This window comes from Astyanax mexicanus, chromosome 10, assembly GCF_023375975.1.
Source record: "Astyanax mexicanus isolate ESR-SI-001 chromosome 10, AstMex3_surface, whole genome shotgun sequence".
In the NCBI taxonomy this organism is placed as follows: domain Eukaryota; kingdom Metazoa; phylum Chordata; class Actinopteri; order Characiformes; family Acestrorhamphidae; genus Astyanax; species Astyanax mexicanus.
In genome coordinates this window covers 180,037-193,270 of record NC_064417.1, presented here as the reverse complement: position 1 = coordinate 193,270, position 13,234 = coordinate 180,037, and the positions used below count along the sequence as shown (strand labels likewise).

The 13,234-nt window shown below is 36.4% G+C and overlaps 2 protein-coding genes across 2 annotated transcripts in view; one reads left to right on the top strand and one right to left on the bottom strand.

Moving 5' to 3' along the window:
- Nucleotides 1-9,011, bottom strand: part of uvssa (UV-stimulated scaffold protein A) — a 28,421-nt gene extending 19,410 nt beyond the window's left edge. The window contains exons 1-7 of the mRNA XM_049484220.1: nt 8,873-9,011; nt 7,915-8,055; nt 7,394-7,724; nt 6,772-6,892; nt 6,247-6,564; nt 5,600-5,703; nt 4,559-4,687 (exon numbers count right to left, since the gene is read on the bottom strand). Of these exons, the coding sequence (XP_049340177.1) occupies nt 4,559-4,687; nt 5,600-5,703; nt 6,247-6,564; nt 6,772-6,892; nt 7,394-7,724; nt 7,915-8,024 (1,113 nt within the window). The 5' untranslated portion in view covers nt 8,025-8,055; nt 8,873-9,011. The remainder of the gene's footprint in view (nt 1-4,558; nt 4,688-5,599; nt 5,704-6,246; nt 6,565-6,771; nt 6,893-7,393; nt 7,725-7,914; nt 8,056-8,872) is intronic.
- An 899-nt stretch (nt 9,012-9,910) lies between these two features.
- LOC111195732 (trypsin inhibitor ClTI-1) lies at nt 9,911-12,214 on the top strand. Its single transcript, XM_022683691.2, has 4 exons — nt 9,911-10,057; nt 10,909-10,955; nt 11,066-11,175; nt 11,975-12,214. Exons 1-4 carry the CDS (start codon nt 10,018-10,020, stop codon nt 12,018-12,020), a joined length of 243 nt encoding a protein of 80 aa, XP_022539412.1. The 5' UTR covers nt 9,911-10,017; the 3' UTR covers nt 12,021-12,214.
- Nucleotides 12,215-13,234: the final 1,020 nt, after the last annotated feature.

Below are 13,234 nucleotides of genomic sequence, written 5' to 3'. Positions count from 1 at the left end.
CGGTGAGTATATTAGAATAGAGGTGAATATTAAATAGAGCGGTGAGTACATTAGAATAAAGGTGAATATTAAATAGAGCGGTGAGTATATATGAATAGAGGTGAATATTAAATAGAGCGGTGAGTATATTAGAATAGAGGTGAATATTAAATAGAGCGGTGAGTATATTAGAATAGAGGTGAATATTAAATAGAGCGGTGAGTATATTAGAATAGAGGTGAATATTAAATAGAGCGGTGAGTATATTAGAATAGAGGTGAATATTAAACAGAGTAATAGTGAACTGTATTGCAGGGTGGTCGTGTCGACCTCAGTCTCCTCGGCTGGGAGAAAAGGGGCAGATAATGAAGTTCCGGTTAAATTTCCTCCACTTATGAAGAAGAAAGAAAAACACAGTTCAGCAGTGCTCTCTCTCTCTCTCTCTCTCTCTCTCTCTCTCTCTCTCGTATGGTGTAATTAACTCTGTAAATATTCTCTATTACTCGGCGCTCGGGGGGAGAGTCCGCCGGCCGCACTGCTTTTAGTCTGTTATCCTTTTAAAAAATGATCCTCAGACTCGGACAAACCCACCCTCAACTTCATTTGTCTTTGGCCAAGTTTGATGGCTCTGCGTTTAAAAAACCATTCAATCTTATAAACTAAAAATTAAATGTACTCAGCTGTGATGCTGCTCCGTGCATCTGCTATTTATATGCTAATCCGCCCCCTTACTGCTCTCGCAAATTATTACTGCAAACCAATAACTCAGCTACCTGCACTCACAGAGCACTGAGAGAGAGAGAGAGAGAGAGACATGGACAGGGAGGGATACAGAGAAGGCACATTCTCCTCCACCAGTCTTACACACTGCTTTTGGATAACTTTATGCTGCTTTACTCCTGGTGCAAAAATTCAAGCAGTTCAGTTTGGTGGTTTGATGGTTTGTGATCATCCATCTTCCTCCTGATTATATTCCAGAGGTTTTTAATTTGGTAAAGAGAAACACAGGGAGATGGGGGGATAAAGAGAGAGAGAGAGAGAGAGAGAGAGGTGAAGTTGGTGAAGTTTGTGTATCTGGGGGTAATTTCAGGTTGTTTCTCTGTAGATCTGGTCTCTCAGTTTAAAGCAGAATTCTGCATCACTGCAGCAGTTTAAGACTATAACTTTATAGTATACACACATTACTGGTGAAAAGTTTGGCCTTATCATTATATTTTTCTTTATTTAATTTATTTTCTACATTATAAGTTAATATTAAAGGAAGGAAAAGCAGCAGCTATTGTTCAGCACCTCCAGAAACTCCTTCCTTCAAGATGCTGAGAAAAATATTCCAGGTGATTCTCCCTCATGAAGATACTGAGATTAAAATACCAAGAGTCTGCAGATCTGAACTCAAACACACATCTGACACTAATTTACAACAATCTAAAAGAGAATAAAACAGATTCTGGTTTAAGACTTTTAATTTACAGAATAATTCTGTAAGTCTTACCTTTGACTGGTACAATATGTTTGTATATATAAAAAAATGAACAGGTATTACACTAAAATGTCTTTACTAAATCATTACCACATAATCAGTGAGGTAAAATGTATGAAATTAAATAATGAATCCAAGATTTGACAGAAGGTTTTGGTAAATTCAGTCTGCAATTAAATCAGTAAACCAATATCAAATTTGGAAACTGTGAAATACAAGAAACTAAAAACTAAAGACTAAAGACATTTGGGAAATATTTTAGGACAAATTAATTTTTTTTTTAAATAAATAAATTTAAACACATTTGTGTTTTGTTTAATCCCCTGAACCCTAAGATTAATACTGCTATTAATCCTCATATATGTTTATATGTAAAGGGAATATGCATAAAAATGAGGAATAATAAAAGACTCAGTTTATTATTCAGTATTTTTATACTAATTCTCATTTAAAACATCAGTTCTGAGTTAATAAGAGCAGGAACAGGAGTGGGTAAATGCAGAGCCGTAGGTTTTAAAGGTTAAATGTAATTTAAAGCAGTATTATTATCTGTTGGAGGTGAGTGTGAATAGTGATCACAGGTAATAGTGAGGTGCTGTGACGGCGGTGGGTAATGTGTGTGTGTGATGCAGATAAACAGCAGATGATGGATGGAGGTCTCTTAATTTACCAGGGTGTAATAGGCCCTCTCAGAGACGCCGTTGTCGGGGGGATTGGGGTAAATGAGACCTTAAAGCCCCCAGAGCTCCTCCAGTTTCCCCCCGGGGTTAAACTCGGGTCACTTATGCTCAAATCTGATCAGTAAACGTGAAAAGGCCTCATTTTTAACTTTAATACTGAATAACAATGAAACTATACATTAATCCCCAATAGCACTGCTTATGAGTTCAGATTTAGTGTATTATACATGTTGTGAGCACAAGATAACGTAATGTTTAGTGCTGTTGCTGCTGTTTTGGGTTATAAAAGAAATTACCGTTTCCCACATTATATCAGAAATAAACAAGTTTTCAATCAGGAGAATTAAATTCTAGAATTGAGGTTTAGAGGTGGAGTCTTTAGAGTTTAACTTAATTTAATTTTTATTTAACACCAAAACAGCCGTAACCTCCAAATTACAGATTTCATTTATTTTCAGGCGTCTAAAGTTTAACCCTTAATTAACTGCCCTGTAACAGGAACACAGAGCTTCTTGGCAAATCTATAATAGAATTATTATATTAGTGAATTAGTGCTTCGACCATATTCATATAATTACATTGTGACTTTAAGGAATAATTAAGCATTAACCTATTTTAGAGTTTTTATAACCAAACACATTTTCTCCTGTTTTGTAACTTCATAATTTCAGTTGCAGAATATTTGGTGCATCCCTACAATCGAACTTCAAACATTTTATTATTTTGATGATGCTAATCCTCTATCTGCTCCTCTATAATCTGAACACAATAACCCAGATATTACAGACAATAAATCACTTTATTATTAAATCAAGTCAAATTGCACCAAATTTTCACCAATATTTCACCAAAATTTTTCAATATAATTATATAAATAAGATTAAACCAAGTAAGTCTAATTCTACATGTTAGTATATACTGAAGTGCAGCTTAAGTCCTGATTAACAGCTCAGAGACTGCAGGCTCTACACACACCATGTTTTATAGACTCGGTCAGCTCGGATCCGAACGCATTACCTTTGTTTTACAGCCTTTGCTTTTACATCCAGCTTAATAAGGCATTACAGAATTACAAAAACACAGTAAAGCATCTCTGATGGGTCGGAGTGAGGAGAGAAAGAGGAGATAGACACGCTTTATCTTCAGTTTGCCAACGGGGGAAAAAAACACAGTGAGACACATCAATTATTGCTCTTCCTCCCGTCCTGATAAGATGCCTTATCGCTGTAAACAATGCAGTATTCCCCGCGGCCGCATGCTAAATGTGCTCCTCTTTTGGGAAGTGGAAAAGGTGTCTGCTCTACAAATTCAGGGTGCTTAACACAAAACCCCCATGACCAATAATTAAACGGAGGCTGCGCCATCACAACACAGCGGCACATTACACCTGATCCAAACGTCAGCGGATACGCTTATCTGATGGGCTCGCAGAGAAAGGCTCAGACCAGAGCTTTATATATATATATATATATATATATATGAGGAATATATATTTCTTATACATGAATTCATCTGGATAATCAGGGAGTAATTCTGATTTATACATTTATTGTTTGTATTTTCCATTTATTTAATGCATATATTAAATATAGAGAAAACTTTCATAGTCATACGAATCTTAATATTTAAAATGTTATTTTCCATAAATGATGTTATATTTTTATAATTATTACCTTTTCCCCTATCAGCATTTTGTTCAGTAAAAAAAAGGAAAAAAGCAATTCCCCCGTGTCAGAGCTGTGATAAAGCGAATAAAGTAATGGAATGCTTTTAAGGGTAAAAAGGAAAAACTAATTATGATAAAGGGCTTTAAGTTGTTGCTTTATCACACAGCTCGGGCGTTTTGCATTGGAAATGGCCGCTGACAGTGATAAACCTTTATAGGGAGCAGTAAAGCGCTTTGTCACTGTCACTCTCCCCCGATCCTCTCCCAGACTCGCTCTTTTCGCCCAGTTAAAAGAGGAGATCATGTGTCATAATGATGTGTCCCATTCCTCCCCGCGCTGCGCTGATCTCCATTAACACTCTAATCTCTGATACACTGAATTCACCACCATCCTCACAGCCCTCCTCCCTGCAGCTCCTCACCTCTGCACAGATTCAGCTCAAATTCACATCATCAGTTTAAAATTACTGCAGAAAATTAACTCAGAAATGAGGAAACAGTTAAAGTGGGATTTCTGTATAAATAAATGTGTTTTTTTACACAGCAAATCAAAAACGGGACAGTTCTTTAAACTGAACTTTCACACAGCGCTGTTTTAAACGTGGAGAAATGGCGCCCTCCCCTGGAGAACCTGATCACTCACCTCTGTTTTACAGACAGAACAGAAACATAAAATAAAAGGAAAGGAATCCTATAGAGAACGCTAAATTTCCACACAGTCTGACAGAAAGAAAGAGACTGAAGGAGACTCACCACTCTCCTCTGTCTGGTTTTGTAGTCTATATGAAGCTCATCATGTTTTCTCAGAACTTTATCCAGAGATTTCTTGATTTCCGTGGCTCGTCTGATCAGCTGCTCCTCCACACCAACCTTCGTAAAAACCTGCAGATCCGTTACAGACAGAATTAAACTGGATAACGAGCCTCTCTGAACACAGATCACTCTAAAATAATCATACTAGGATGTACCTGGATGACGACACTGATTATACTCATTAAAATCAGAACATTTCAGCTGACAATGATCTTACCATCAACTGTGATTAAAACGTATTTGTCTTTTCTGTTCATTAAAAACGTTTATGTTCACTTGATGAATTTTACCAGCTGATTTGTTTCGTGCTCAGCTCTGTGGCAGCGAGTGTATATATTGTTGTATTTTTTGTGTCATTACTTTTCCATATTCTGTGTTCGTTTTAAATAAACTGTAGGAGAGATTCAGTTGCATCTTCTTTTCTTACTCTGCACACTTTCCAAATGTAAAGATGTCTCATAAATATTCAATACTGATAATAAAAGTGATAAAAGATGTGTACTACTACTACTCCTAATAATAATAATAAAGGGGGATCAGTTGTAACAAAAACCCTTAATATCTGCTTTATATAGCGGCCATCTGCCATCACTGCTCTCTAAATATCGGCCTCTAAATAATAAACAATATCGGTTGATCACTACTTTAAAACAAACCACTTTTATATTAATATGTGTCTAACTGCAGGGCTAAAGGGTTGATTTATACACCTGTGATGATAAAAAACTAAATGCAATGATTAAGAGGGAAGAACAATACAAAACAAAAAACAGGATCTAGAGAAAGCTAAAATAATTTATTCATACATATCATATAATATTATTTCACACTCAAGAACTCCTCTGCATCTCTAAATGTTTCTCATTTGAACATAAAAAGTTTAAATGATTACGATTTTTTTGCAAATGTTGCTTCAGGGTGTCTGGTTCTGGTTGTTATCTGATTGTGAGTGGTGGCGGTGGATCTGGATCTATAACGTACCTGAATCCAGGACTGGACCATAGGAAGGTGTCGGCTGCTGATGAGTCGGTGCAGATCTCTGACGTTGTTCACGACCGCTTCATTCTCCTCCGTCTCCTTTAAATCTACAGACAATCAGAGATTAGAGATCAGATCACTGTTCACACTGTAATTCTCCCAGTGAAATATATCTAACTGCTGAGAAATTATTAAAAAATAAAAATGCTATTCATATTTATTTATATACGACTGGTTTGAAGGATTTAAACTCCAGACTGAAACTGTAAAATTAATTAAAGAAAACCAATTTAGCAAAAGAAAAAATATAAAAACACAAAAAGACAGAATTGGTGTGCAGTTTAAATAGTTCCAACTTCCTGCAAGGCAGGTTTATATGGTATCCCAGGTGGTTGCTATGGTGCTGCTTGCTAGGTGGATGCTACAGTATTTAAAGTATTTCAAACAGTTGTTATGGCACTTTGTAGCGGTTGCTAGGTAGATGCTATGCTATTTCACATGGCTGACATGGTGTCTCAGGTGGATGTGATGAGGTTGCTGTGGTACCCCATGTGGTTGGCTGATTTATAGGGTGAATAATAACAGAAATTATGATCAGCTGCAGGACTTTTAACACTGTCTGGAGATCAGAGATCAAAAGTCAGACCCACCCATGGACACGTCCAGGTCCAGCTGGTATCTGTGGGACATGAGTCCCGTGCTGCGGATAAACATGTCCTCGTCTCCAGGCTCCTCCAGATCAGCCTCTTCATCGCTCTCCTCCTCTTCCTCACTCTTAGCCTCGTCTGCGGTCGGTCTCTCGGTCTCTGAGCTCAGCTCTTTACTGCAGCACGGCTGTTCAGCGTCTCGCTGCGTCTCGCCGGAGCTCCCGGCCGGATCAGAGCTGAACAGACTGAAGCTGTCGGGCATCAGCAGCACCAGACAGTTATTCATCTCCGTCAGAGACTCCTCCATCTCTCCTGTCATTTCTGACAATTAAAGCAATTCAACCAGAAACTAAATACAGACTTTTATAACAGAAATCACAGATTTATAATCCACTGTTCTCTCTGTAAAAGGCAAATATCTGAGTAAGCAGAACAGTTCTGAAAATATATTCTGATATTGTACATTAAGCGATGTGATTATTGCGTTATCGATACTAAAATTATATATTGTTCAGCACTAAATCCTACCCTCCATTTCCTGCTTGGCTTTTTCAAGCTTCTCTTTATAAATTCTCTCGAGTCTCTGCTGCTTCTCCTCCTGCCGCTTCCTCTCCGCCAGAGTTCTGGCTTCAACATCCTGAAAATCTACCTGAAAACAAAAACACAGGGAATAAAAAAGAATCTATAATGTCTTATTCATAATAATAGTTTTAGCTTGAACAATAAACGATCCTGAAACTAACAGCAAAAACAAAATCCATGCCACTGATAAAATGATAACAGAATAGCATATAAAACCAGAATGCAATCAAACCTTCAGACACTGGAACTGGAATATAATTATTTTTAAATAAATAAAAACGATTTTGTTTAAACAAGTCAGCACACTGACTCATTCACATTAATGGACTATATCCCTTAGAAAAGGATAATATGTTCATATATTGTACAATAAGTTAATGATGTAATTAGCGTGACAGGGCAAATTACAAGAAATGTCCAATATATTAAATAATTAAATACTACTACTGTGTAATAAAAAATAAAAAAAAACAGATTTAATCAGGTTCAGGATCCATATACAACTGAAACAGAAAAATACCCACAGTCCCCTTCAGACACTGATTTATATTTATAAATGTGTTCAGACCTTTTTAACCTGTTTGAGGAAGTGATATCCTAAAGCCAGTTTTTTGTAGGCGTCTCCGTAAGTGGCCTGCCACGTCTGCACCGTCTGCATGGCCTGAACCTTCAGCTTCTTGGCCACTTCTTTAGGAGGAGGCAGCGGCTGATCCACGTCCGTCTCCACCGTCAGCTCCAGGAACTCCTGCAGGTTTGAGACCAGCAGAACTCTGAAGTGATGAGAGCGGCTGAAAAGCTCCGAGGCCATTTGAAACGCAGAGAGACGAATCTCAGCGTGATCCTGGTTTAACTGGGTCATTATCAGGTGATAGAAATGATCGATGTAGTCATTGGAGAGCCTGCAGTGTGGAATAAAGGATAAAGAAAGGTTTGTGTGAGAGTCTGGAGACTTTAAAAGGTTATAACAGGGTATGACATGTTATGACAGGGTATGACAGGGTATAACAGGGTATAACAGGGTATAGCAGGGTATAACAGGGTAAACACAAAGCCCAAAATCATTTAATAAAGCAATAATATCTCTCTTACTTGCAAATCTTTTTCACTTCCTTCATTTTGGCTTCATTAAGCTGTGGTTCTCCGGAGGTGGTCAGCTCCTCCACAAGCTCTGAGAGCTTATCACGCTTTTCTTGGTCCATCCTGATGTACTGAGATCAGAACCCACATCAGCTGTGAACAGTACAACAAAATACAGATATCAGTTCAGCAATATAACTCTCTCAGGCACTGTTTCTTACCTTATATGGAATTTATACTACATACTTAAATAATTCTCTAAATGCTAAATAATTCTCTAAATGCTTTTATTCACATCTCAAGAGTTGAATTGTGCAGAAATATATAAAAAAAAAAATCTGTGTGTTTTTTATTTAACATGAGAGTCTGAACTCACATGTTAAAAATGCCTCTGCAGCGTTACTCCAAGTATCAGTTTCTACATCTTCTGTTTATTAATATATTCCTGGTATTGATATCTGTAGATGTGCATATAAAATATACCAGGTATCTAAATTAGTTAAATACAATTAAATTCTGTATATCTGTGCATCTATTTAAAACTGCGTTTGGGGGCATTAACTAGCAGTGAAAGAGAACAGTGGTTTAGAAAGCCGTGAAAACAATATTTCTCAGAAAAAAATAAATATCGCAGTGTCGGTTTCTCCAATACTCTGCTACAATATTCCCATAATAAACCCAGAGAAACACAGGGGAACACAGGGGAACACAGGGACACAGTTTAACAATAGCAGTAAGCTAATGTTAACCCCCAGCCGCTCTCCTTATTTACTCTCTTTCACAACTAAATGTGTAAATCAGTGTTTTAATAAACAGTTACAGTCTGGTTTATATAAATCGAGCTGTGTCCTAAACAAAAAATACATTTATAAGAAACAGAGACAGAATATCACACTTTTCTCCACAAAAAACACCAAAATACCAACTATATATAACGTTATATATATATATACCCACAACATATACTTACCTACAGCCAGTGACCACGAAACAGAATTATAATATAATATAATATCTAAATAAAGACAAATAAACTCATATTTCCGTGGGAAAACGGAACACCAGGCTAACAGCTAGCTTAGCTCTGTTTACATTAGCTGAATATCTACTATCATAAAGCGTGAAGTCAGAAACCTACACATTCGTGAGTTCCGTGAATGTGGCGCTTTTCAAAATAAAAGTCCAGTTTAAAAACCAACGAATTTAAAATTAACCTGAATCCGTAAAATTATTAGTTAGTTAACTAGCTTATTATGTATGTTGAGCTGTGTTTTAGCCTACTATATTTAATGTTGCAGTTCAGTAAATCAGCTTAATTTATTATCTAGGCAGCAAAACATTCCCGTTTTTATTCAGAATACCCTTGAATTATTAACCCTAGCTAACTACCCTACATTAGTTAAGTTAACTACTAGCTACCTGGTTAAACATGTACCTGTGTATGGCGTTTAAAAACTGGCATACGGTTTTAAATCTGCAATTTGTTTTGAAGTTTGTTAGGTGGTAAAGTTTACTGTTAAAAATATATTTTTAAATTACTTCAGATTTTCTTCAGATCTATAAATTCTAATTTCGCTACAAGATGTTTCACTATAGGCTTAAACTCATATTTCCGAGTTTTGGATCAAGTAGATTAGAATTTATGGATCTGGATGTTTTAAATTGTTTTAGAATTTTATTTATTTATTTTTTTATCATAAAAAAATAAACATCATGTCTGTTTTATTAAAATACATTAAATGCAGATTTAAATACATATGTCAGATTTTAAGCTGGTGAGTATTGATTTATATCAATTATATGTAATGTAATGTAATCTTCAGAATCTGTAAATTGTCTTTTTACTGTATTTATTGATATCTTTAATTAGTAAACCTGGTTATAATCTAAATTATTCTAATATTCTTACATTCTAACTAGCTCAAAAACACCAGATAAATCTGATTGGTTGATCAGCACTCCGCCCTAAAGCTCTGTTCCTGTTCTCCACCTGTTCTCCACCTTTATCTCGAGCTCCAGTCCGGACTGTGGGAGAGGTGCTGCTGCTGCTGGAGGATCCGGATCTGAATCTAACCTCGGTGTTCAGTGTTCAGGCTGCGGCTCGTGTTCAGGGTTATGATGCTGCTGAGGCTCGGTCTCCTGCTCTGCCTGGTTGGTGAGTTCTGCAGTGATTTAATAGCAGTTCTGTGTTTTTAGGGCTTTTTCATTCCAGCACTATTTAATCCGGTTTAATCAGACTCTGATTCAGCAGGTGTGAAATCAGTAATCTCACTCAGGTTCGACCCAAAACAACCGAACCAAATCAGCTCCAGAGCGGTTCTGTCTGTTCTGAGAATGTGATCCAGTCTCAATCTGACCTCACTATCGAATATACCCATTAATAACTCATATAATTTTTTTTAATAAATATTATTATTATTATTATTATTATTTTATTTTTATTTTTTTTAAGATGAATATTTTAACATTTTATTTTCAGAATAATCACTATTCAACCAATCATTCAGCTTTAGCATTCAGAAAACAGAAAACTCCCTCAGAAAGATTTAACACTTACTTATTGTAGAGGTTGTGCTTTTGTTTAACTTGTTTTACATTTTTAATCTTGTTTTTTTAATTTAAGCTGTTTTTTGTCTCAATACCCCCCAATCCCCACCCCCATGGTCTCAAAGTCCATCTCTCAGTGTTGTTCACCTGGATACTGTGTGTTTAGGTGTTTAGTTCAGTCACCTCAGGCTGGTGAAGCAACTGTTTGGTGTACAGAACCTGTATCTCCATAGCTGGTTATTTATCTAATCTAACCCTCTGAGTGCTGAATGCTGCTGTGCCGAATGCTGCTGTGCTGAATGCTGCTGTGCTGAATGCTGCTGTGCCGAATGCTGCTGTGCCGAATGCTGCTGTGCCGAATGCTGCTGTGCTGAATGCTGCTGTGCTGAATGCTGCTGTGCTGAATGCTGCTGTGCCGAATGCTGCTGTGCTGAATGCTGTGTTTGTGTTTCTCCATAGCTCTGAGCGGAGCAGCTTCAGTGCGTGTGAGTGTAAAGGCTGGAGAGGTCGGTGTTTTGTTTTTTTTTTTTTCTCTATTTAATCTTCTGATTTAGGATCAGTTCAGTGTTTTATTTATTTTATTTGTTTTTATTTTTATTTATTTATTTTTTTTCAGCCTAACTGTGAGATTTATCTTCTCCCCATCTGCACCCGAGAGTTCATCCCTGTGTGCGGATCTGACGGCAAAACCTACTCTAATGAGTGCATGCTCTGCCTGGAGAACATGTAGGACTTTATTCATTTATTTATTTATTTATTTATTTTATTTACTGCATGATTTAGATGTTTATATCTGGTAATTATATAAACACTGTGCCTTTTAGCCCTTAAAACCTTCAAACTCCCTTAAACTAAAAGTATTTTCTTTATTTTAACTATTTATCATGTTTTTATAAGAGCTCAGACTACACATAAATCATATCTACCTACATTAATAACCTTTTAATTTCATTTACACATTTATAAGTTCACCCTGTTTTATGGTGAAGCTGCACAACAGTGCAGAAAATTTTAGTGATCTTCTGTTTCAAACACATATTTAGATTATTTAATTTACTGTAGTGTTTTACCACAGCAGGGTGAAAAGCTTAAGCTTTGCCTAAAATGAAGAAACTTTAAGATGAAATGCATTATTATTATTATTATTATTATTATTATTATTATTATTATTATTATTATTATTATTATTATTATTATTGAAGCTGAATATTTTAACATTTATTTTCAGAATAATCAGCCATTATTCAACCAATCATTCAGCTTTAGCATTCAGAAAACAGACACGGCAGCAGAGATTTTATTACAGCAGTGTTGTTATACAGTGTATCTGGGCTTTTGGATCAGATTGCTAAATTTATAATAAAATCTGTGGAATTTTCTTTTTATATTTTTTATATGGTTAGTAAAATAATGATGTTTTTTTCAACTCAATTTATTCATATATTTTATATTTAAAATAAAAGCTGATGTGAACTGATATCTGTAAAGATGTTAAAACTCATCTTTTCTCTTTTTGTCTCTTCAGGGAGAAAAGGTCCAGCGTCAGTATATTTCGCTCGGGGACGTGCTGAGAGACACAGTTATCCGTCCCCCAAAAACCAGAGAGACACTTTTACCGTCCATCCTCTCAGTGTGTCAGAAAACAGAGTTTTAATATGGAAATCTTTATTTTTATCTCTTAACTTTTAATTTTATCTGTTCTCTTTTATTCCAACTTATAATTATTGTTAATATTTTTTGTTAATTAAAGGAAGTTTTAAGATTCCTCTGTGCACTTCTGTTGTGAATTTTGTTTTGAAGTTTTTGAGTAAATCGGTTAATGAACATACAATTTAATAACTTTAATACTTTTTTTGTTCAACTTTTCTCTCTGGAGTATTTTTTATAAGTAGCAGCGTTTAGTTCTGTTCTAGTTCTACTTTTTTATTTCAGTTAGGATAAAATTTTCTCCACACCCTGAACTCTGATCTCCACCTCCATATTTCCCAGCCTGCACCTCCACCCCTGTGACTAACACCATCACACCTCCACCTCCCTCTCCTCCCCGCCGCACCCTCCCTCACCTGCCCGGGTTCTGCACTGGAACACCAGTCCGGTTCTCAGCTCCACTCCCAGTTTAACCACAGTCTCAGAGAGTCTGAGTCACACGCTTACACAAGCTTCACCTGACTGAGCTCACTACAGGTGTGTGTTAGTGATCAGCAGGGCCTCATCACTCTCTCTTTCTCTCTCTCTCTGTCTCTCTTTCTCTCTCTCTCTGTCTCTCTTTCTCTCTCTCTCTCTCTCTCTGTCTCTCTTTCTCTCTCTCTCTCTCTCTGTCTCTCTCTCTCTCTCTTTCTCTCTCTTTCTCTCTCTCTCTCTCTCTCTCTCTCTCTCTCTCTCTCCACACAATAACAGCTTTTCTTCTAAATCACCCACCCAGACCCGAGAGCTGCTGAGATACAGATTCAGTATCGGCTCTGAGACCCGAACGCTCTTAAAGCTCAGAGTAACTAAATCTTTACTTTAACAAAACTCCTGAACAACATTAAACTCAACAACTTTCAGTTTTACACTTAAAACATTAGAGCTCAAACCTGACTCTTATTCATTTATTCAGCTCTGAAAAAAATAACATATTTTAAAATGATGATTTTCTTTGATTTTACCAAATTAAAAACCTCTGGAATATAATCAAGAGGAAGATGGATGATCACAAACCATCAAACCACCAAACTGAACTGCTTGAATTTTTGCACCAGGAGTAAAGCAGCATAAAGTTATCCAAAAGCAGTGTGTAAGACTG

Bases quoted from the DNA above. Each gene is read 5' to 3' on its own strand.
- LOC111195732 (XM_022683691.2), top strand. From the start codon at position 10,018: ATGATGCTGCTGAGGCTCGGTCTCCTGCTCTGCCTGGTTG. The intron at 10,058-10,908 runs GTGAGTTCTGCA...GTTTCTCCATAG, and splicing joins TCTCCTGCTCTGCCTGGTTG to CTCTGAGCGGAGCAGCTTCA. The intron at 10,956-11,065 runs GTCGGTGTTTTG...ATTTTTTTTCAG, and splicing joins TGAGTGTAAAGGCTGGAGAG to CCTAACTGTGAGATTTATCT.